Source organism: Podarcis muralis, chromosome 1, assembly GCF_964188315.1.
Source record: "Podarcis muralis chromosome 1, rPodMur119.hap1.1, whole genome shotgun sequence".
Classification (NCBI taxonomy): Eukaryota; Metazoa; Chordata; class Lepidosauria; order Squamata; family Lacertidae; genus Podarcis; species Podarcis muralis.
Genome location: NC_135655.1, coordinates 94,937,610 through 94,961,385, shown reverse-complemented (window position 1 = coordinate 94,961,385; position 23,776 = coordinate 94,937,610). Strand labels below are relative to the sequence as shown.

Genomic DNA, 23,776 nt, shown 5'->3' with positions numbered 1-23,776 from the left:
CTTATAGGGTTCCAGTCTTATGGAACTGACTGGTAATAATACACATATAGTTGTTAGACAGCAGATTATCAAACAATAGCCACAGTGGAGCTGTCTATTTTCAGTCATGGAAGTCTCCTCAAATAAAGGGCACTTCTTCAATGTACAACTCCTGAAAACATGCATACACAAGCTAAATTTATAAATATACAGAAGCCACTGGGGGAAGTTATCCAGAGGTTTGGATAAAGGAATTACATCAACACTCAATGACACATTGCTCTTCTTGTTTCCATCTTTTATTTTGGAATCTGGTTCTGCTTGCACACTTTCCATAAGCATCTATTTGGCCACTGTGAGAACAAGATGCTAGATGGGCCTTTGTTCTGATCCAGCAGATCTCTTCTTACATATCTTATTATGTATGAGTCCTAGAGAGCATGTCTGGGCAATTTTAGGGTGGATGGGAGCAAACAAACAGAGATTTAATCCATGTAAGAGATGGCAGTACTGTGGGTGGGAAAATCTGAACAGCCAGGCAGTATGTACTTGAGGTGGTTATACTTCCCCTGAAATATCAAGTCAGTAGCTTGGGAATCCTGTATTCAGTGCTGCTGATGGAGGTGCAGGTGGCACTGGATATGAGTAGCGGTTTTATCAGATTTGGCTGATTCGCCAGCTATGACGCTATCTAGACAAAGTGGACTTTGCCTCAGTAATTCATGTCCTGGTTACATCTAGATTAGTCTACTTGCAATCACTAGAGTGGGACTGTCTTTAAAGGCAGCTTGGAAGCTAGAAGTACCGTAGAATGTAGCTTCCTGGCTGCTAGAGGTGGCCAAGCAGAAAACACATTTTACACACAGCCTGTTAGCTATATTGGCTGCTGATGCATCTGGGCCCACTTTAAAGTGCTAGTGGTTACGTCTAAAGCCCTGAATTGTTTGAGATGAAATTATCTGAAGGATTGCTTGCACTCATTTGAACTTGCCCAGACCTAACATCAGCCGCAGAGGTCCTGCTCGCAGCTCCACCATCCAAGCTGTTTAGATTGGCAGGCCAAGAGTTGAGGCCTTTAACAGCTATCACATTATTTTATTAGGTGGATAAAAAACACATTATATTTGCAATATAACAAGATAGTTTTGTGGTGCCTGTATTCTTTTCATATGTACAGGCATGATATTTGGGAAGGAGTGTAATTATTATTATTTATTATTTTATTAATTTATGAATACCCAGCCTTTTTCTCAGAACTGGGGTAATGTTTGTCTGTTTCCCTCATTCAAGCGGTCCACACCCCCTCTCCCGTCCCCAGTAACCAGGAGACACAAGATTGGCAGCTTGTTGCTTGACAGAGCTTCTGTGCTTGGCTAGTTGTCAAAAAATCTATCTGGCGAAGCGTTTCCCCTGTCACTTCTCCCCTAAGCTGTGAAAACGCTCAGCTGTTGCATTTCTGTCCGCCGTGCGGTTTGCAGAACCCGAGCCCTGCCAGAACTTCTTAAAAGAAATCGCTAGGGCCGCCGGAGCTGGAACCTACGGCCCTCCAACAGGGTCTCCTGGACTGCAATTCCCATGATCCTCGGCTGCTGGCCGCGCTGGCTGGGCATGATGGGAAGCGCAGTCCAGCAAAAGAAAACAAAATCTGGAGGGACACGTTCCCGTGCCGCTGTCATCCGGGTCGGGATTTAAAAGAGAGGATCCTACGGGGGCGAGGAGGCGTGATAAAATCAGCAATGTCACTCTTTTGGGAGCGAGCATTAAGATCACGAGGACGCGGGGGAGGGGGTGTGAGAAAGCGACCTGTGCTCTCTTGACGCTGTAAGTCACTTGGAGAGGAGCCTTTCTTATAAAAGAGAGAGCGCGCGCAAGCCAGCGCAGGCGAGGAGAAATATATATATATTTCGGCAGCCCGCCCGCTCCACTTCTTCGCACCCACTCGCTTCCTGAACAGCGCACGTCACCGAAAGCTTCGGTTTGACGCGCCCGCCCTCCCCTTCCTCCTGGGCGTCCCTTCCTTCCCTCGTCGGCTTTGGGTGCCGAGAGGGAGGGACGGAAGAGGCGGCCATCTTGGGCTCCGCTCTCTCTCTCGCTCGCTCGCCGGCGCTGTGCGCGTGTGTGTGAGAGGTGGGGGCGGGGGGGCGGGAGCGAGGCAGCGTCTGGGGCAGGGAGGGGCTGGCTGGCCGGGCTCCCTTTTGCGGAAGTGGGTGGCTTCGCTCCCCCAGAGTGGAAGGAAGGAGAGAGCGCGAGCCCAGCGGGGTCCTCCGCACCTTTCCCCCAGCGCCGTCTCGACCCGAAGGAGGATGGCAGGGCGGCTCCCGGCCTGCGTGGTGGACTGTGGCACAGGGTGAGCGGCGGCGAGGAGAGATTGAATGGGCGCCTTGCGTTGCTACTGCTCTTATTCTTATTTTTTTTTGCATTTCTTCTTTCTGCTGCTGCTTTTTCGGCTGCTGACAGTTTTGGAGAGGGCGGGGAAGAGAGCCATTGAGATTAGCCTTGCGATTCCCTTTCATTCGGGGCTGTGAATGCGGGTGGGAGTGGTAGCTTGCCTTTTCATTTTAAAAAAAGGGAGGGGGCGGCGGCGGCGGAAGGGACGTCGGTTCCAGCCCCCCCCCCACCGCAGCGCCAGGCATCTTTTATCTGTCCCCCTCCCCACGCATGTCTCCCCCTCCTCTCTCCCACCCACCCCCAGCGCTTCCCCTCTTACTCATGCCTATATTAGCCTTCAACTTGTGAAAAGATTAAGGGGAGAAAGGGTCATGTGGAGGAAGGAATGGGAGTGGGGAAGAGGTGGGGTCCCCCCCTTCATTTTCCTCTGACTGGCCTTTTCTGAGCAGGTTGCCCAATGGCCCTCCTTCCTGCTTTTTTAAGCATCCAGAACTGTGTGCCTTTGTGGGAGGGAGAGGGGAGTCACACCCTAAACAGCACAGCTTCCCTCACCTTCCCGTTTTTTAAATATGTGGGATTGGCCCTTACTCATTCCTTTAGAGGCGTCGGCCTTCTGTGGAAGTGGGGGTTGCATTGTCTTTATCATCATAAAGTCGTTGAGGCTGCAATTCGCCAGAGTTTTGTTTTTTTAAGAAAAAGATTATTCAATGTGTTGGTTGCAGCAGGGCGACCAAATATATTGGCTCTCTTCTTCCAGACTGGGAACAGGCTAGCTTCTGAAAATGGGCACTTATATATCCTAAGATCAGGATTTTTTTAAATTTTTACCCTCTTTGCTTCAGAGAGAACTCATCCACCGGCAGTTCATTTCAACGGCCTGGTTAGCTCTTTCAGGAAGCAGTGCTGCTTCATTTCTTTCTGAAAGGAAAATGCACTTTCATAGAGCTTAGGCGCAGAGTCAAGATCAGCATAGATTCTAATCCTTATTTCTTTTAAATCCAGGCTGGGTGATCTGTAATTGTCTCCAAATCTGAATATGCATTTATACTATGTGGATTATTTAGAGTGGCAGTTTTGTTCAGCAGTGCCATGATTTTTCCATATGTGTCATTTATTCAGCCTTACTTCTCTCTGTGTGGGTGAAAAAAAAAAAGAAGTCCACCCTCTCTTGTGAGCAAGCGCAGAGGAACTTCCTTAGTTTTGTCAAAGGCTCTTCCTTCTTTCAGGCTTTTATACCTTATAAGGCAGTTTTCAGTGTCAAACCTGAACCAAATCTTTTTTAGAAACCGCTTTTCTTATTTAGCAATTGCCGGTTGGTGATAAGAGAGAAAATAGTAATGCTTAATACTTAATGTGTGCCTGTAGAAAAGAGCTTTATGGGATAGTTGCAGAGATTCTTTCTGCTGCTCTTTCCAGGAGGTGGTGAACAAAGCGTTGGAGGTACAACTGTAGGAAGCAAAGGCTTCCTCAAATAGATACTTTGTAGCCTTCGTGCCAGTGCCTTAGGGAACTGGGTTTGAGGGAAGTTCTCTTTTTGACCACCATATTCAAATAACTGGAATGGGGGCGGGGAACTGAGATACTTTAGTGTGCAGATCATATATGCAGCCTCCAACACAGAAACTGTAACTTAACATGACTGTACAGTTTTTATGTAGAATCAGTTGTCATTCCACCAACTTTAACTTCTGTTTAAAAAAGATGCCCAGTTACAAATTTCCTTCATTGTTTGGAAAAAAGGATTTTAGAATTTGATCAAATGTGCAGTTACATAATCTTTTAAAATTGTGACCTTGTCTTTCAATTTTAAAAGAGAAAAAGGTTGCGGGGGGCGGGGGGGCGGAACAACCCACATTTGATTACGGGTCGTTCATATAAATGGAGCAGAGTATGTAAGATTGACAGCAACACATATCTGACAGTTTTAAAATTAAATATGTTATAAACACCCTGAAATGCATTTTGTACTCATTGCTTTTGGGCTGTCACACTTACCTAGAACATATCCTGGTGGTGTGATAAACCTATAATGCTTCTACAAAATGCAATACTTAAAATGACATGTAGGTTGCAGGTTCTGCTCTGAAAACTGTTTCTGAAGCTTTCATTTTGTACTTGTAGATGAGACCTCTTTAGGGCCTTGCTGTCAACTATAGGCATTCTTGAGTGTGAGTGAAATAAATGAGGATAACTGCAAGAGGACAAGGGGACTTAAGTCCAGATTCTACAAGGGGCCCTGCAAATGAACACATAACTGCCTCTTTGATTGCAGAGCACATCCTCTTTTAATTTGGTAGCTAGCTATTCCTTCCATTTTTATGTTGTGATGTTTTACCGTGCACAAACAATTTGTGCCCTCTTCACCCCTCCCACAGGGAGGTAACAAACCATTATCCCAGGTTTGGCATTGTGTCTGAACCAGGGACTGTGGTTTGTTTTGCTCATCACAATGGATCAATCAAACACAACCATAGATTATTGTGACAGGTGTAGAGAGAACCAAACCACAATCCCTGCTTCAAATATAGCACAGAGCCAGAAATTGTGATTGGTTTCTGCTTGTACTAGTGGGGAGGAGCTAAGAGTACAATTTCAATCCTATACAGTAAGCCATGGGGGCTTACCATGATGTGCAAATGTGGCCAATAGGTTTGGAAAATTCAGACTTCTAGGTGCCACCTTGAAGAAATGTGGAAAGCTCTGAAAGTTTAATGGGATTTCCAAGTGTTCTTTAGTTGGTATCACACTCTTTCACTAATGCTGCTTTAATAACAGTATTGAAGAGTAACCTTGTCATGGACAACACAATATTAATTTTTCTTCCGTGCCACATGTGAAGATGTGAAAGTCAAGGTGCACCCGATGCATTCTGCTCATCTGTACCGTATTATATATGAGATACCTCACTCTGCATCTGTCTGCACTGTAAACATGGATGGGTTCCAGCCAGTGTGAACAGTTGGAGGCTCGAATGGTGGGAGGAGTGGAGATCTCATTCATTTTGCTTATGTGCAGTGCTTTGATAGAGTCATAGAATTGTAGAGTTGGAAAGTACCCTAGGATAATATAGTCTAACCCCCCTGCAATGCAGGAATATTCATCTGTCCCATATGGGGACCTGCAACCTTGGCGTTATCAGCACCATGCTGTATCCAACTGAGCTATGCAGGCTGAAATCTAAAAGTTTGCAGAAAACTTCCTATAACATATGAATGGTTCCTGGTCCTGGTTCCAACTGTAAAGTGCACAGGAGACATACAGAAGTCCAATTATGCACTGGACATTTACTACAGACTTGAAATCTGGTTTCTGTTTATTTGATGCTCCTGGATGTTTGGGGACACACATTTTCCCTTTACTATTTACTACAGCAAAAGATGGTGTTCCAAGTTGTAGGCATTGGGGTCCTAGTCAGCTAAGTAAGTGTGTATGCAAGTTCTTAAAAAAACTTGAAGCCTTATTGTGTGACAGAAGTTAGAATCCTGCTGACCTGATGCATGTGATGAGTTATGAATGAACTTGGCTCAGTTCAGATATCACACCAAACAACAATTTGTACTAACTATGGTTTGAGGTTTCAAAGCCATGGTTTAAATTTGCTCGTCTGCTCTTGTTTTTCATTTCTTCGTGCCAAATTATATTTAGCATAAACCATGGTTTCTGATTATGGCTTATTGCTAAAGCATGACCTGTGAATTCAGACATCTTGGTAAACCATAACCAATATTTTTTTTCACTGAAGCCTGCATGATTTGGAAAACCATACATCTCTAAATACAACACAGGTGCTTAGGTAATCGGTTTTGATTTGTGCAATAACATGTATTTGTATGGTCCATCAGGATGTTTTTTGCCATCACATTAGTTCAGCTACTTACTCATAGCATGCTTAGCTCATTGATTATACTGTGTGTTTTTATTCTGATTTTGCCTTTAGTATTTGTATTTGCAAATGGAAGCATCCCATCAGCTATATTGTTAAATGTAGTTAGCATCAAATTGCTATCAAATGTTTCAGATAGCAAGCCTAACCATGTCTACTTAGAAGTAAGTCACATTGAATTCAGTGGGGCATACTCTTAGGTAAGTGGGCTTAGGATTGCTGCCTTAGTTACTATGCTGATGTGTTTGGGACTATGGGTTGTTTTTTTGTAGAAGATTTCAGAAGTTGTAGCTTTTTCAGCAAGCCTTGTTATTCTGCTTATTAAAACATTTTATAAATTGAGTTAAATAAGCTGCAGCATAGTCCTGCGCCCTTGTACTGATGCATGAGTCCTACTGATCTCAGTATCATTCAGGTGCATGTAAATGAAACAGAATTATGACCTTTATTATTAAACATGACAGAGACCTGTTTTTGCTGCAGAAGAATGGGTTTGGGGTATACATTTTAACTCTAAAAGGGCTGCTTGTTCTATGCCTCTCCAAAGACCAGTTTTCCATATACAGTAGTAGTGAGTGTTGTGCTCCACCCAGCTTTAAATTTGAATTCATACAACTCAGGATGATACTTTGCAGCTAGGAGGATCTTACTTTTTACGAGTGTATGTGAAGTCTCAGAAAGAACAATCCTACATTTTGTCCATGTTTTAGGTTTTTGTAAAGAAGTGTACAGTAAGCTACCATAGGAAAGGTTTTCATTTTTAGGCCTTGCAGTTATATTTCAAGCAGCAATGTAATTATATAGAGTCTATTCCTAACAGGTGATATTGAATTGCTAGATCAGGGCTCAGAGAGAAGGTCAGGTATTGATTTTCAGACAGAAGTTTCCCCATAGTCAATTCTAAACCAGCACAAGTGTAAACTTCTGTGTTTGAAATTCTGTAGCTTAATTGACACTCAGCCAAGAAGACACTGCTTTATTTTTGTAGTCTCATATACTAAAAAATGCATACAGCATGTAAAACAAATATTAAAATGTTGGACACATTAGACTTCTGTTTATCTCCCTTCCCTGAAACTCATAATTTTAGCTCAATTCTTTACTGGAAACTTTAAAAAAAAGCCTCTCGTATGCATCTCGAGGGTGAACAAACTGTTCTCCAAGTCATGTTGAATATTTATATTGAATGGGTTTAACCATTACTTTTGTAGCTACGCTGAAATTTATTCCAATGCTGAATATCATTTTGCTCTGTAGTAAGAGCTGACCTTATGCTGAACTCTTTGTTTCTTCATGTTTGTTATGAATAACTATTCTAGTCTATGCCAGGCTTTTGTTTTTGGGAGTACTCATGGTAGCATAGTTTGACAGAAGGCCTTGGACACTTGTGAGGTGTGTTAGATTATATTGATTTATAAGCTGTCTTCAGTATTTTAAAAAAATGTCTCAAGAGTTCTGTAAATAAAGTAAAAATTAAATTTTCTTGCTTTTGTGTTGATATGGACAGTGTGTTTGGCTTGCTAAGGGTTTGTTTTTTTAAAACTTACTTTGCCAAGGAATATTTATAGTTTTCTATAAAGTTGTAAGCTGACACAAGTTACTGTAACAGAATAATGGTCTTGGTTTTCTTCTAAAAATACAAATGTTTCAAACTGGTATTTTGAGTATAAAAGAAAAAGTAATCATGTATCACCACCATAGAAGTAAAAAACAATCAATCAATCACCCACTTTAGTTACTGGAATGACTCCAGTTTTAAAGTGCATTAAAAACAATGTGCTCAAGTGGAAAAATAAATTTAGTGGGTATAGTTATTCTATACCTATGGTATATCTGTATATTTACTTGGATGATATGCCCATAAATGACAGTCAGTATCTTTTGTGCTGTTCACCTGACAAGGCAGGTTCTCCTTTAGTAGTGTGTGGCGCTGTGGGTTAAACCACAGATCCGAGGGCTTGCCAATCAGAAGGTCGGCAGTTCGAATCCCCGCGACTGGGTGAGCTCCCGTTGCTCAGTCCCTGCTCCTGCCAACCTAGCAGTTCGAAAGCACGTCAAAGTGCAAGTAGATAAATAGGTACTGCTCCGGCGGGAAGGTAAACAGCATTTCCGTGCACGGCTCTGGTTCGCCAGAAGCGGCTTTGTCATGCTGGCCACATGACCCGGAAGCTGTACGCCGGCTCCCTCGGCCAATAAAGCGAGATGAGCGCCGCAACCCCAGAGTTGGCCATGACTGGACCTAATGGTCAGGGGCCCCTTTACCTTTTATGTTGCCATTTCCTGTCTGGAATTGTTAATTTAATCTCTTGCTTGGTAGTTTCCATTTTGGTATGATTAGTTATACAACATTTAACAAGTACAGATCTCAAGGGATTTTGATTAAGAACTGAAAGTGGGCTTCACACATTACACAGCTGGTGTCTGACTCCCATGTTCTCTTTATGCATGACTTGGGTAACATCAAAAGCAAAACTCAGCATTGCTTCTGTGGGTTATGACTGAGGTTGATGACTGTCATGTCCACAGAGAGGAAATACAAGTTGCTTGCACTTCCTCTTGTACATTTCACAGAAATGAGGGCAAAGTTATTCTAAGAGAAATTAACCAATTGTATTCTCAAGTACATTTTCAATCTATCTGTATGTCTAGTTTTTCCCCCTTTTCAGTTTGTAGTTAACAACTTGACAGCAGCAAGAATAATAATCACTTGTCATTGGAAGAGTTCTGAAATCCTTTCAGTAGGGGTAGGTGATAGGAATGTGTGGGAGGTTGTCGTTATAGTGAAGCTGGCAAGTCATGGGAGCTTCAAGGGGAAGGAGAAATTAATTCAGAGAGATATTGATAACCCATACAGAATTTTGGAACACCAGAGAAACAGTCATGATTAATGAGGATACAGAATTTTCCAAAAGATAAGAAAATAGAATTGAATATATAACTCCTATATGTAATAGTATGTAGGAAGGCAACGTGGAAATGAAGGTTGTTGGAGGGTTAGCTGGGATAACAATGGAATACTGATGATGATGATAGGGTTACTCAAAGACTTATCAAAATTGTTCTTGTGGAGTATTATAATATAACCTTGGAAGTCAATATTTAAAAAGTATAATTCAAAACCGAACTGTCTACCAGATTTTTCTAGATTTACATTTATTTAAAGTTTGCATACGAGAAGCATTTGGTGTGAAATGTAGAAGTGAAATTCAGTTTGTGTAGGTTTTGTAAGATTATTTCACAGTTATCTGAAGTTTTTTCTTTTCAGACCATGGCTGAGCACCAGTCCTACCCCTCTCTGGTCTTCTTTCACACTCTCCATGTGCATTTTTGCTTGGCTCTTGATGCTCGATAATGACTTGCCTCAATGGAGGAAAGAGGTGTATGCAGACATTAGTCCATAGTATAAAGATAAAATTGGCATACACTGCTCCACCCACTTTTACCTATGTATGTCCCCTACCTACCAGTAGTATATGGCCCTCATAAAGGTTCCCAGAAAGGAATGTGGCCCTTGGGGGGGTTCTCAGCCTCTGTACATAGTTGATATCTGGTAGTTGACTTACATAGTCTGGTTATGTTGTATAATTGTTTTGAGAAGGTTGTGCTCTAGTAAATAGCACTAGGTGTTATTAGTGACATAAGTGCCGAGCAACTAACCTCCTATTCTTAGAAATTCCAAGATATAATACAAGTTTCATCTCATTTTGCTTTATGAAGAATTTCTGAAGGTGCTAAGTGTTTTCAGGTCCCTGAAAATACACACAGGTCCTGCTTTACAAACACAAATTCACTTATCCAAACACAAGGAAATAGCACCCAAAACTTGGTATTCGTTTCTCAGGAACGCATTAGAAATTTCCCCATAGGAATAAATGGAAATCATGGATTCATTATGTGAACACTTGCCTAACTTGCCATTTCCAGGGAACACTTGCCATTTCTAGGGAATATGTTGTGTCCATAAAACAGGACCTGCATTTAAAACTGAAAGCTGGCTCTTTGAGTTAGATATTAACATATGGGCAGGACTATATGGGCACAAGCAGAAGAGATCTTAAAATGTGCAGTTCAATTATGAATTGTGAGGATACTTAAGAGTGGTAAAGGCACTGAAAATAAGATGAATTTAAGAAACTGGAAGAGTGATGTAATAAGCGACGTATTGAATAACAACTTGGTTTCTAATTTCTGCTTGGTTACCTCTTGGGGGAGCTTGGAGCCAGTTACTCTCTCAGCCTAACTTACCTCATAGGGTTGATGTGAGCACAGAAGTGAGGAATGGAGAGAAAACAGTGGAAGCTTCTATTAATCATGCTGGCTGAGTCTGATGGGAATTGTAGTCCAAAAGCATCTGGAGGCCACAAGGTTGGTAAAGGCTAGCATATATCATAAAGAAGTCACCCTTCCAAAAGTCTGCTGTAGTAAGTGATATTGAGGGTAACTGAAGTACTTAACACCTTTTAGGGACAACTTTGTTTGCAAGAAGCATTGAAAATAAATTGGAGTAGTTTTGTACCCCAATTGTTTACACTCAGCATATGCAAATGTTAATTTCTTCCCCTGGAGTGTATTTTTATTTGCAGAATGTAAGTGGTAAATTGACGCAGTTGATGGACTACATGGAACTGGCTGAAATGACTGGCAGAATCCGTGATTTGGGAGAAGAAATAATGGAGGAGGACTGGAAAAAATTTAAGGACTATCTGCAAAAACATTATAAGTTGTATGAATGTTAAGAATGTGTACGATTAGGAAACGTTTGCTTCAGCAACTTGAATAGGTGAATTGGAAATTAAGTTATAAGAAAGATGAGGTAGACAACATGAAGTAACCATACTATGTTTATTTACAGGGTACAAATAACTGAGATACAGTATTTTAAATTTGGAAACATAGTATTTGAAAGATACAGTAAGACATGAAATAAGGTAACAAATTGCTGATGTTACAATTGCAAAGAACACAGAATTTGGAAGATGTGGGGAAGTCCGATTGGAACTGTTAAAGTATTTTGGAAAGTTGGAATTTATGTATACTTTCTTTTTCTTACTTTTATTTTCTACTTTTTATTCTGTAAATTTCTGAATATCTGAAAGAAAACTTAATAAAATATTATTTTAAAAAAACAAAAACAGAATGTAAGTGGTAAATTGTGTGTTGCTATACTTTGTTTATCCAACTAACAGATGACAATGTATTAAAGTACAAAGTTACAGAACCAATCCCTCACAAATTCTTGCAAGAGATATGCCCCAATGCAATTGCTGTCTGTGTCAAAATTTAAAAAGTAAACAAATCACCAATGCATTCTAACACACAGTAGCATTTTTTGTATTGACAGTTGCCAATTTGTTATGCTAACCTTTATTTCTGTATATATAGAAACTTGAGTCTAATGGTTCCACATGTATTTCAGTTGAGCAGATCTGAATGGAGGACCCTATTTCCGTATCTGGAAATGCATGCATGTTGCCTTCTTTGAACTATTTGGAGAAAATGTGGTATACAAATAAAATGGAATTACTGTGGTACCTCTGGTTATGTACTTAATTCGTTCCAGAGGTCCGTTCTTAACCTGAAACGGTTCTTAACCTGAAGCACCACTTTAGCTAATGGGGCCTGCTGCGCCGCCGTCACGCGATTTATGTTCTCATCCTGAAGCAAAGTTCTTAACCCAAGGTACTATTTCTGGGTTAGCGTAGTCTGTAATCTGAAGCGTACGTAACCCGAGGTACCACTGTATTTTTATGGTTGGAACTATCTAAGCTCTGTAGATGTTGTTTTCATGATCCATTTTCAACCTTTTTTCAGAGTTACTACAGAGTACTCCAGAATCCTTAATTTTAGTTGGGTTTTTAAAATGTGTATGCCTTTTCCTTGTGATGGGATTACAGTGAAATTGAGTGAGCAATAGTTTCATTTTACCTTTGCCACCCACATTTAGTGTTATTTATGTCATTAAATATTTTTGCCCCCAATGTTTTCTTCTAAAGAACAATGACAGTAGTACAACTCAGGATAGTAATACATTCACATTTGAGTATTACAGTATTTATTTTTCACAGAAAAACTGAATAGATTTTGAGAACTCTACCATTTTAGTATCAGTGTGTGCAAATGGTAATAGGATTTCAGCCTCAATGAATTTTCAGGAAACTATCATTGCAGGTCTCACTGTAAGGACAATTATGTTTTCACATAGCTATTAGTTAACAAAGTATGTGCCAAACAATGACTCCTTAAACTGTACAAATTTGTACTGTGAAATATGACTACCCTGAACTCTATTAGTTTCAGAATTCTTTAGAAAAAACAAGTGTTACTTCTCCCAGTGCAAGTTACTTGATTCTTCGCTCTTAAAAAGAGTGTGTGTTCGCATTAACAAATTGTTAATTGTTAAAGTATATTGAAGGGGAAACACCCACAATATGATTTCTCCTGTTTTGCATGCTCCTGGCTGTTAGAATACTGTGGCAGTGGTTTTTCCTCTATCTGAGCCAGCTTGAGTGTGTGAAGAGAATATAGCTACAATGCATCCCATATGTGCTTTAGCTGCTCAGTGTTTGCTGCACTTATAACATGTGAGCAGTTAAAAAACAACCCTCTTGAACAGGCAACTTTTTCAGCAGTGGGCAGGTCCATTGTCCCTCAGACCTTGTGGGGGGCCAGATTATATTTTGAAGTAAAAAATGAACGAATTCCTATGCCCCACAAATAACCCAGAGATGCATTTTAAATAAAAGCACACATTCTACTCATGTAAAAACACCAGGCAGGCCCCACAATTAACCCAGAGATGCATTTTAAATAAAAGGACACATTCTACTCATGTAAAAACACGCTGGTTCCCGGACCATCTGTGGGCTGGAATTAGAAGGCAATTGAGCCGGATCCGGCCCCCAGGCCTTAGTTTGCCTACCCATGGTTTAAGATAATGGCACTTAGCTATGTTATAGGACAGAAATTAACCTAATTATGATTGCCTTGTTCAGATTATTAATGCCCATCAACAGTTTAGGAAAGTGATTTTGAAGTTTATATTTTTCATATATATATATATACTGTATATAATGTTTCACCAGCTATTCATTACATCACTGGAAATATTTATAATAAAGATAGCCAAGGGCCTATCAGCATAAGTAACAGCAAATACTGTTAAAACATTTCAGTATTGAGTCTTGTATTCCCCACCTGTTTCCCCAACAATTGCTTTTCCTTTCTGCCTCCATTCCCTTTGCTTATCGTGCTTCTTATTGACACTGTCTGATCCGTGTAGGCATGAGTTGCTCTTCAAAGGGAGTCAGCTGCATGATTTGGAAGGCCCGTTTTGCTAATCAGAGCAGCTGATCAATGGCAGCCAGAAACGCTATCGGCAAGAGACACAGTGCTAGTAATGGTGACAGAATGACAATCAGGAGTCAAATTCAACCAACAGAAGACCTGTCATACTGAGGGTCATAAGCTAGTTATAAAATATATGTGTTTAAAAGAAGCAAAGCAAATATCTACTGCCACAATAATTACTGGGCTGAGTGAACTGGCTTGTGGGCTGTCTGCCTAGAGTTTCCTCTATTCCCTGTTCCTTTTATAGACTAACAAAGGATTTTTTGTCTGCAACTTTGAAGTATCAGTGTCTTTCTCCAGCTTCAACACTACTGACAAATGGCAATTCAAACAGTTTTAGTTCCTCACTGTTTTCAGGCATCAGTGTTTAGCTATTCTTTCAACTTCAAGAGGAAAAGTGCAGGTACAGAAACTGAAAGTTGATATTGATCAACATGTGCCATGGCCAAAAATAATGAATGGGAAAGTTAAGGGCTGCAATACCATTTCTGTTAAGATCATAAGAAGAGTTCTGCTTTGGCCTTCTGCCAAAGGCCCATCTAATCTAGCATCCTGTTCACAGTTTTCTTGACCTGGTGAATTATACTAGCTTGCTCTGTGTATGCACTTCATGCAGAAGCATGCCAGTTTTTCCTCCTAGCGATTCTTGGATAATAAACATTTGATTTTGAATCATATTGGCTTGTATCCAACAAAACAGTATTAGGAGTATATTAATTAAAGTTTATTAATTGGAATGGGTCTACTCAGTTGCATACATCCCATTTATTTTAACTCACTTCATCCTATAGCATTTGTGCTATCAAATCTTCATTACATTTTGTTCTACCTTTACAGCCAGAATTAAATTAGTCACTATTCTCCAGTATAGCCATCTAATTGCTTGTTTAATGTGTTAACTCCCTACTGTATAGAGAGCAAGAGCCATATTTTAAGCACATATTTTCCCAACAGGAATGACTTGACTCTCTTTCTTTTTGGAACTTGAAAAGGTTAGCAAGACTATAAACAGGAATTGGTAGCTAGCATAATTTCATTGTCTGGTTCTTGAATGATTTCTCTTCCATTTTATGTCAGTAGGTTTAATACTGATTTGTATGTACTAATCTCATATTGCAGAAGGGTACTGGAGATACCTTATTTGTGAAAATAACTCTTGTCTCAGAGTGGGCTGAATAGTATACAGCACATGCTGTATACTATGCAAATATATAAATATAATCATTTTACTTGGTATGTCTTATAGTAATTATGAATTTACCTAAAAGTTGCATTGCTAAGAGAATCTGGAATTGGTGATACTGCTAATACCAAGGTCTGCTAAATAATAATTACTGTTTCCTACTGTAAACTGAAGGGACGCGGGTGGCGCTGTGGGTAAAACCTCAGCGCCTAGGACTTGCCGATCACATGGTCGGCGGTTCGAATCCCCGCGGCGGGGTGCGCTCCCGTTGTTCGGTCCCAGCGCCTGCCAACCTAGCAGTTCGAAAGCACCCCCGGGTGCAAGTAGATAAATAGGGACCGCCTACTAGCGGGAAGGTAAACGGCGTTTCCGTGTGCGGCTCTGGCTCGCCAGAGTAGCTTTGTCACGGTGGCCACGTGACCCGGAAGTGTCTGCGGACAGCGCTGGCTCCCGGCCTCTAGAGTGAGATGAGCGCACAACCCTAGAGTCTGTCAAGACTGGCCCGTACGGGCAGGGGTACCTTTACCTTACTCTAAACTGAACTGAAATTGGGGTGTGTCTCATTATTCTCTGAGTCATGAATGAGTTGCATCTTGCTTTGCATTCTTTGTATTACTGCATTCCTAAACTAGGTTTGCCTACATTGTTACTGAATAAAAATACTTAGAGTAGGTTTGATACAGTTTGAGATTTTCTCCCCACTGTTTAAACATGGAATTAGAAATCTTTTAAAGTATCAAGATTTGTTTATCCCCCCCCCCTGTTATATTTGTCCTTGTTTAACACTATGAACTGATGATCTACCTTGTTATTGTGGTATTGAAATTACCCTGTTGAAGATGAGATTTAGCTCTTCGAACAAGAATTAGAGTAGTAGTGTAGGCTCAGAACTGAATGGCCGGAGTGCCTGCCAATTATCTTATTTATTTTCATGACTCATTCTTCTGCATTTTTGCTAAAGTAGCAATGAATATTTTTAGATTTGCTGAGTTGTACTGTTTGAGCTTAGACTTACTGGAAGTACATCTTAGTATTTTCCTTCCAGTCAGGATGTGTTTTTATGCAGTGGATCATTGTCTACATAAGCTATTAAGCACTCTTTTACATCTTGGTCTTCTGTTTTTGGTTTTCCTGAGCTTACGTTTTTAAAATGCTAGGATATTGCTTCACCTATGTGCTTTTGTTGAATTCTGTACTCTTGCACTAATAGGCTAATCCTGTGCATGGTTCCTTGTATATAGGCTCTGTTTTGTTCAATGGCACTTATTCCCAAATAGAGGACTATATCCGAAATGTACAGTGTCTTAGAATATGTTCAAAACTTATTATTAGTAAGACAGTACATAGATGATTCTTTTGTGAGTGGCTTTGGAATCAGAAGGCATTTGTTTTATTGGAAGTTATTTTATTGCTCAATACAAAGTATGACACATCACAGTAGTGCTAAAACAATGAACGGCATTAAGGTCTTTCTACTCCCAATCTGTCACTTATGAGCTTCTGTACTTGGAAATGTGTTTGGGATGCTGTGCCCTGAAAATGCAGCAAGAAATAGCAATTTTAATAGGACCTTAATGCTAGTTCTTCTCAAAGGGCTCACTCATGGGAGATGTTTCAGAAAGTCTGCATGAGAAAGAAATGAGACAGAAATTGGTTGGATGATAATTTTGCATGTGCTTTGTCATAAAAGGGCTATAAAATGCTTCATCTGCAGCATTTTTGGTTATCAGAGGCTGGTTATGAAAATCCAGTATTAATCCACAAACGTCTGATGTTCCAGATCACTACAGCACAAGCATATGAAAATTGGAGAAATGGCTGTTGCTCAGCTTTATCTATGCATTTATTAAGATAAAGGGTGGAGAAGCCATTTTGTTATTTTCCATGTTGTTGCTGAGCAAGAGAAAGCTGGGGAGACCTGGGAAATCCCCTCTATACCAACAAATGAATGGCCCTATTTCTTCCTGTTATCTTGACCCATAAAGCACTTCCTTCTTTTGGCCTTATAATCACTATTCTCTTGTGTCCCATATCTCTTACGTGTAACCACCTTCCCATATCATAGTCTCATATAATGCCCCTCATAACCCTTCCCTATTTGCCTTGTTCCCTATTGTCATTCAGCGTACTTTATCTTTTGGCCCCTAGACAATTCTTGTCATTCTCTTCCCCTACATCTCAGTCCTAGGAAATCTCATGTTCTATTTTTTCACCTTTGTACTCCCACGCAGAATGTACTCGAACTGTATTTCAAATTCTGGATGTCTTGGAGAAAACTGTTAATTTGTATTCATTTTGATCAGTTTTCCAGACTGGTTACAGGACTGAAACAGCCTTGGTCACCCTGGCGGATGACATGCTGAGAATGGATTGGGGATGTGGAGGGTGACCCTCTTGGGCTCTTGGTGGCTTCCCGTACCATAGACCAGAGGTTTTCAACCTTTCTGAGTCCATGGCTCCCTTGACCAACTACATTCTTTCTGAGGCACCCCTGTGGGACTCAGGAGCCCAGTTATGTCACCCCTTGCCTGCAGAGTCGGCAGCCTCTCACTCTTTTTCAAACGTGCTCCCTTATGGATGGTTCCTTCAGCCTCCTCTCCCCTCTCCTAGGGAGTCCTCTGGGCAGCCACACTGGTTGCCCCTGGTCTCTCAGCCCCCACCACCTCCCCCAAAGGGAGGTGGCTCCTCACACTGCCCACAGGGGCCTGGGAAGCACCCGCTGGCCAGCCCCAGAGGCACCATTCACCTGGGGAGCTTATAGCCAGGGCTGCTGCAACGAACATCTGTGCAGGCCTTTGGGAGGCAGAGACGCAAGAGGGCATCAGAGGAGGGAGGGAAGGAAGGAAGGAAGGAAGGAAGGAAGGAGGGACAGAGGCCAGTGTTGCCCAAGGCACCCCTGACTGTCATTCAATGCACACCAGGGTGCCATGACACACAGGTTGAAATCCACTGTCATAGACCTTGTATTCTTTTGTGTCTTGCTGGGCTGGGCTTGGATGGCAGTTTTGATCTGGCTTCAGTCCATTCTGATCAGATATACTCAGCTGGTGTTGCTGATGTGACTTTTGCAACGCCTCATACCTTTTGACTCCTGTGGTGCTGCAGTGTTCCATTCTGCCCCCCATGCATCTTATCTTTTGAGATAAACTTCTAGGTGAAGTCATCCATAAGCAATTTTCTATAACGTTTTATTTTTGAAAAAGTTTATCTCAGTTGAATTACAGCAGAGACCCAACTGTCTCACATTTTACCTACTAATCCTAGAAAGTTTGTAGAACTCTTGAGCAGGTATCTAGAGACAGTTTTGATATAGATGACTGTGAACAAACTAAAATTTAATCCATTCTATTCTATTCTTAACGTTGGTAGGAGCTTTTTGTGTTAAAAGCTATGCACTCTTGCTTCTTAGATAGGAAGATGGGTCAGATGACTTAAAGAATATCTCAAAATTTTACTTTTTAACCTGTTGCATCCTTAACTCTACATGACAGGGTCCATGCACTAGAAATGATTTTTCTCAAACTTGAGTAATGCTAGCCATAAGCTTGTTGCAGTGACTACAGTACAATGAAGTTCATTTTCTTGTCTGGCTGTTGCAGAATTTATCATTCCTGATAAGCAGCACCCATTCTAATCTGGACTTGGGCCAGTCTGGAGCACAGAGTTTTGTTTGGTCTAAGCCAGGGGTCTGCAACCCGCGGCTCCGGAGCCACATGTGGCTCTTTTACACCTTTGCCGCGGCTCCGGGGTGGATACTAGCGAGGGGAGGAGGCGCATTGTGCACCCCGACACTCCCCACTGTGGCGGGCGCTGTACTGGCTGTGACGTCGCATGGGGCCGGTGCGTGCGTTAGTCACGCACTGTCCCAACGTCACCTTCCCGCCCGCTGCCAGATCGCGGCTCCGGAGATATATTTGTTTTAAATGTCGCAATGGTTTTGCGGCTCCCAGTTTTTTTCCCCTTTGGAAACGGGTCCAAGTGGCTCTTTTTGTCTTAAAGGTTGCAGACCCCTGGTCTAAGCTGTATTTCTTCCTCTGTCTAAAAGTAAATAAGGTGAAAAGGGAGTAAAGCTCCTTTTCGTTAGTGTGAAGAAAAATATTTCCAAGATCTTAGCATGTGAAATCTTGTCAGTTTTAACATATAATCTGGCAAATATTGGTGTGGTTCAGACACACTCACAGTGTAGTCTATTCGTGGTGGCAGAACAAGACACCTTCCCCACTAATAGCTGTGTTTAACCTCTTGACCTGCAAGGCACCCACACCTTAGGTACTGTATTCATAAAGACTGTACTTGGAAAGTCCTTTGCACTTGGCCTCAATCGTGGTAATTGTTAACCCTCACCTGGATTGAGTTGTTCACATATGTTGGTTATGAAGATAAATTTGGCCTAAATCATGGACCATCAGTTGAGCTTCAGTCTGGCTTACCATGTGACCAGTTTCATTTATGTGATGCTTGGCGACATCTGCTGTAGTTTTCTGATACTTATGCAGGTTATTTGGGGATAGAGATAATAATATTAAGAGTAAGTAAGTAGGGCTGTGGGATAAAGGCAGAGTAGCATAAGGAGAACATAAACATGAACATAAGCCAGTTACATTAATTCACGGAGCTGGAGTAATGCTTTATGAAACCTTGACCTGGACAGCTTTGGGGGCAAATTCCATGTTGTTTTAGAGTCATGTTTGTAATAAAGCTCCTGTGGCTCTTCTGCTGGGAGTACAAGCAGCTGAATTGATAGTTCTTCTCTTCTCCCACTCCATTTCCATGTGAATGCCTTCTGTGCTGGATGCACTGCAATGGACTTTGTTGGACTACAGGTATCTGTTAGCTTTTACTTACCAAAAAGTGACAACCAACTAGTAGTTGGACTACCTGTATTGCAGTCCCATATCTGTGACGAATTCATAATGTGAGTCTAGGTGAGTCATAGAGTCATATAATTGTACAGCTGGAAGGGAGCCTCAAGGGTCATCTAGTCCAACACACTTCAATGGAGGAATCTCAACACACGGTCCTACATCTAATTTGAAACCATACCGGACCCTGATCAGCTTTGCAAATATGCTATAGCAGAGGCTCAGTATCCATTCCCATATATAAAAATGCACATTAGCAGCAGCTTTTCTCATGGTGCTTTTGTGAACTGGACCAAGAAAAGGGTTGCAAGGCTTTAGCTGAATTAAAATTATCATAGCAATGTTTAATAATTGCTACATTCATTTTTTGAAAATCTAGTATTGAAACATTCTCTAAATCACAAGCATTGTTTGCTTGAGTTAATATTGTATGTTTCTTACTAATGTTTATGATGAGTTTATGGGTTATTTCCCAGGTTACTGAATCCTATAAATATTCCACTAGGTTTGCATCATGATGCTTAAAATTGAATTTTAACAAATTTGATGGAGAAGTATGAGTTACCTGAGTTAAACATAATTGAATAGCATTTTTGAAAACAGGATTTTTATTTAGAAGCAGTTTCTGTGCACTGCCTGGAGTAAATGGCACATACTTAAAAACACTAGGGATCCTGTTGTGATTTTTATTCTATTTTATTTTTTACATAGCAGACAACATGTGTGATCCTGTTGTAGATTATCTTCTTTCTCCATTGCTAAGGTCCAGTTCTCCCCTCTGGACTGGTGCTGTGCTGATATTTTAAGCAGTCAGTGGTGCTGTGTGTAGCACAGTTGTTCCCCAAAAGGATATTTTGGGTGTTCCAACAGTAACAAAGCTCCCGCTTGCATTATTTGAAGGACTAAAAGCTATAGTAGGTACTATATTTTTCAAATAAACAGCAGTTTATAATCTAAGAAAGTATAGGATATGGAGGAGAGGAAAAGAAGCAAGGCGTAAAGTACATGTCATTGATTGCCAGATGGTGAAGGCAAATTGGATTCTGGTAAGTGCAATGCAAGGAGGCATTTTAAAGACCTTTAAAAAGCCTTTGCCTTTGATAGGAAATAAAGGCAAATGTGTGAAGGAAAAGCAATTAGTTGTGCACCATTTGCAAAAGAGCAAAAGTGAAAAATTTAGAGAGCTGAGGTTTGATGCAGAGACGAGAGACAGAGGGAGAACAAGTTGTTAAATTTGTGCGTGGTTGCCAGGCATTGCTTTGCTGTATGTTAAAGTACTAAGTACAGTGTGATCACTTAGATGTGAGCACATGAAGTGACTATGATTCAGTAAAATATGGTTAATTGCTTATGATCTACAATAGCTCATTCCACATACACTTCTTTACAGCACGCACCACCTAAGTCCTGTGAAATGCTAAAAAAGGTATTTTAAGATTAAATTTAAAAATCCTCAAGGAAGCCTTATTGTCTTATAAGCCAACATTGTCTTATAAATATGGACTGCAACACTGAAACCCTTGACTTGAATGGTGATATTTGTTCTTCATGGGAGGCAAGATAATTGCATTCCTTAATTAACAGAGTAAAGCTGCAGTTCTAGAAATGTGCATAGAACTAGATGGGTTTTGAAACTTGGAGCTAAGCTGTTCACCTCATTTAGCAAGGGAAGCAAATTCTAAATGAAGAAGCTGCTAACCTTTTCAGCTACTTTACTAGCTGCAGCAAAACTCATAAAAACATGGTGGTTTTGCATGCATGTATCTTGAACCTTTGCCTTTGCTGTTTAGGATTTCTGCCTAGAACAATAATATTGCATTGAGCAGTCCATCTTCATAATTCATGTGGATTAAGGGTTGAATAATATAGCTTTGGCATCATGGTTATCAAGAAAGCAGTTATGTTTCAGGTATTCAAATCCTCAAATTGGTCTGGTGTTTTAAGTGGTAAAAATTCACAGTAAGAGTCATCAGTGATGGGATATCAGTGGGAATATTTTTGTGAATCAGTATTTGTTTTTATGACATTGGTTTGTAAGTGCTGCCTTTCGTTTGGTGGCTGGTAACGTAACCTATTACTGTTTCTTGGCCTTTACAGGTATACCAAACTGGGATATGCTGGTAATACAGAGCCACAGTTCATCATTCCATCATGTAAGTTTTATGTTTGTGATCAGTTTATATTTGTGTTCAAAGATATATCCAGTTCTTAGTTTCAAGAATAGGTGTATATTTTTAAATGCTTTTTTCCTCACAGTAAACATTGCAGCCACTTTGTTTCTCCCGTAGTCATTCTGCTACTGTGCTACGTGGAGCTAAGCCATGGTTATATCTGAACCTGGGCTTGTGGTTTGCCGCATCCACAAACTATGAGATGTAAGTTTTTAACGTTCTGGGTAGAATGGCAGCAAGACAACCAAGAAAGGAGTGAAATGGTTGTGATGTTTACTATGAGTACCTACACACTTGCGTATTAATGTTTAGCCATGGTGTGGTTTAGCATTATGTATACAACTGATACAATGTCTGATGCAAATTACTGTGTAGTTTTCAAATCATTCTTGAAGAACAAACTCCAGAATAGCTAAAGATATTCTAATTAGACTCTAGCACTGCAGTGCTGAGTTTTGAAGGATCTTTCCCTAGCTGTTCTGTTTCTTGGCTGCCCTAGATTAGCAAGTGCTGCTGGCTCCTCTTGCTTTGTGTGCCTTATTCTTTCTATGTGTCCTGGGAAATTCAAGTCTATTCATGGTAAAACTGTTACGGAACTCTCATATGACCAGTAGATGCCCTTTTTCAACTTTGGGTCTGCAGATGTTGCTTGGGATGATGGGAGTTGCAGTCCAACAACAGCCCTGTTGTCCAAAGGCTTCAGGGAAGTTTTTAACGTGTGATATTTTACTGTATTTTTGGTTTTTATGGAAGCCGCCCAGAGTGGCTGGGGAGGCCCAGCCAGATGGGCGGGGTATAAATAATAAATTCTTATTCTTATTCTTATTCTTATTCTTATTCTTATTCTTATTCTTATTCTTATTCTTATTCTTCTTATTATCTGGGGACCCGAGGTTGAGAGAGGCTGCTCTCAAGAAAGAAAACTCACACCAATTTATTATTTCTGTCTGAAAGGAACTGCTGCTCAAGGGGCTATAATATCAGCTGATGAAATGAAAACATCTATTGCTCTTCCATCCCCAAAGGCCAAGTTCATGAATAATTATACTAAATGCAATTGCTTGTTGTAATTCATGCTCCAGAATAGGATTATCTTTATTAGAAAAGTACTGATTTTTAATACTAATTTAAACAATCCTGGGCTGCTTTGAAAATGAGAATATAAACTTGTTCTCATCATTTTTCTGTATCGCACGAGAAGGCTTGTGGAACCTAGTCTTTCGGCAGGACCAATGGAGAGGCCTTGTATTATCTTTTCTCCTTTGATAGCCTGGTTGGAATGGCTGCTGATAGTTAGAAATAAAAACCTGGGGATTGGGTGGAGGTAGTCCTTTATTTAGTATATTTATATGCTGTTATATGCTGCCCATCTAGTCAAGTTCTTCATGTTCATTATAGCTTGTAGTATCCTGAAGGGTGGCATTGCTGGCATCCTTCATAAGGAATGATGGTGCACACTGCAACTTGTAACATCTACATTAAACATGTAGTTTTGCATAAATATCTCACATAATTGTGGATTATTATTTTTTACTGCAGAGATAGGCTTTTTAACAGGTAGAAGGAGGTTGAGAAATTTAGCTATGCCTTTTCTTGCTTTCTTTGCTAACGCTGGAGGAAACTATTAGTCATATTTATATTCAGGTCCCCCCCGCCCCTTAATTTGTGATGGTGCGATATGGCTCAAAATGCCATTGATTGATTGATCTTTACAGTACTGAACATACTTGCAGTTGTGAATGAACTATTAGGAAGAAGTTATCACTGAATTCAGGATGCGGGTGGCGCTGTGGGTTAAAGCCTCAGTGCCTAGGACTTGCCGATCGAAAGGTCGGCGATTCGAATCCCCGCGGCGGGGTGCGCTCCCGTCGTTCAGTTCCAGCGCCTGCCAACCTAGCAGTTCGAAAGCACCTTCGGGTGCAAGTAGATAAATAGGGACCGCTTACCAGCGGGAAGGTAAACG

At 40.8% G+C, this 23,776-nt stretch overlaps 1 protein-coding gene across 1 annotated transcript in view; it reads left to right on the top strand.

The window, feature by feature from the left end:
• The first annotated feature begins 2,133 nt into the window (after positions 1 to 2,133).
• Positions 2,134 to 23,776, top strand: part of ACTR3 (actin related protein 3) — a 38,049-nt gene continuing 16,406 nt past the window's right edge. Inside the window, exons 1-2 of the mRNA XM_028744440.2 lie at positions 2,134 to 2,326; positions 21,740 to 21,795. Of these exons, the coding sequence (XP_028600273.1) occupies positions 2,283 to 2,326; positions 21,740 to 21,795 (100 nt within the window). The 5' untranslated portion in view covers positions 2,134 to 2,282. The remainder of the gene's footprint in view (positions 2,327 to 21,739; positions 21,796 to 23,776) is intronic.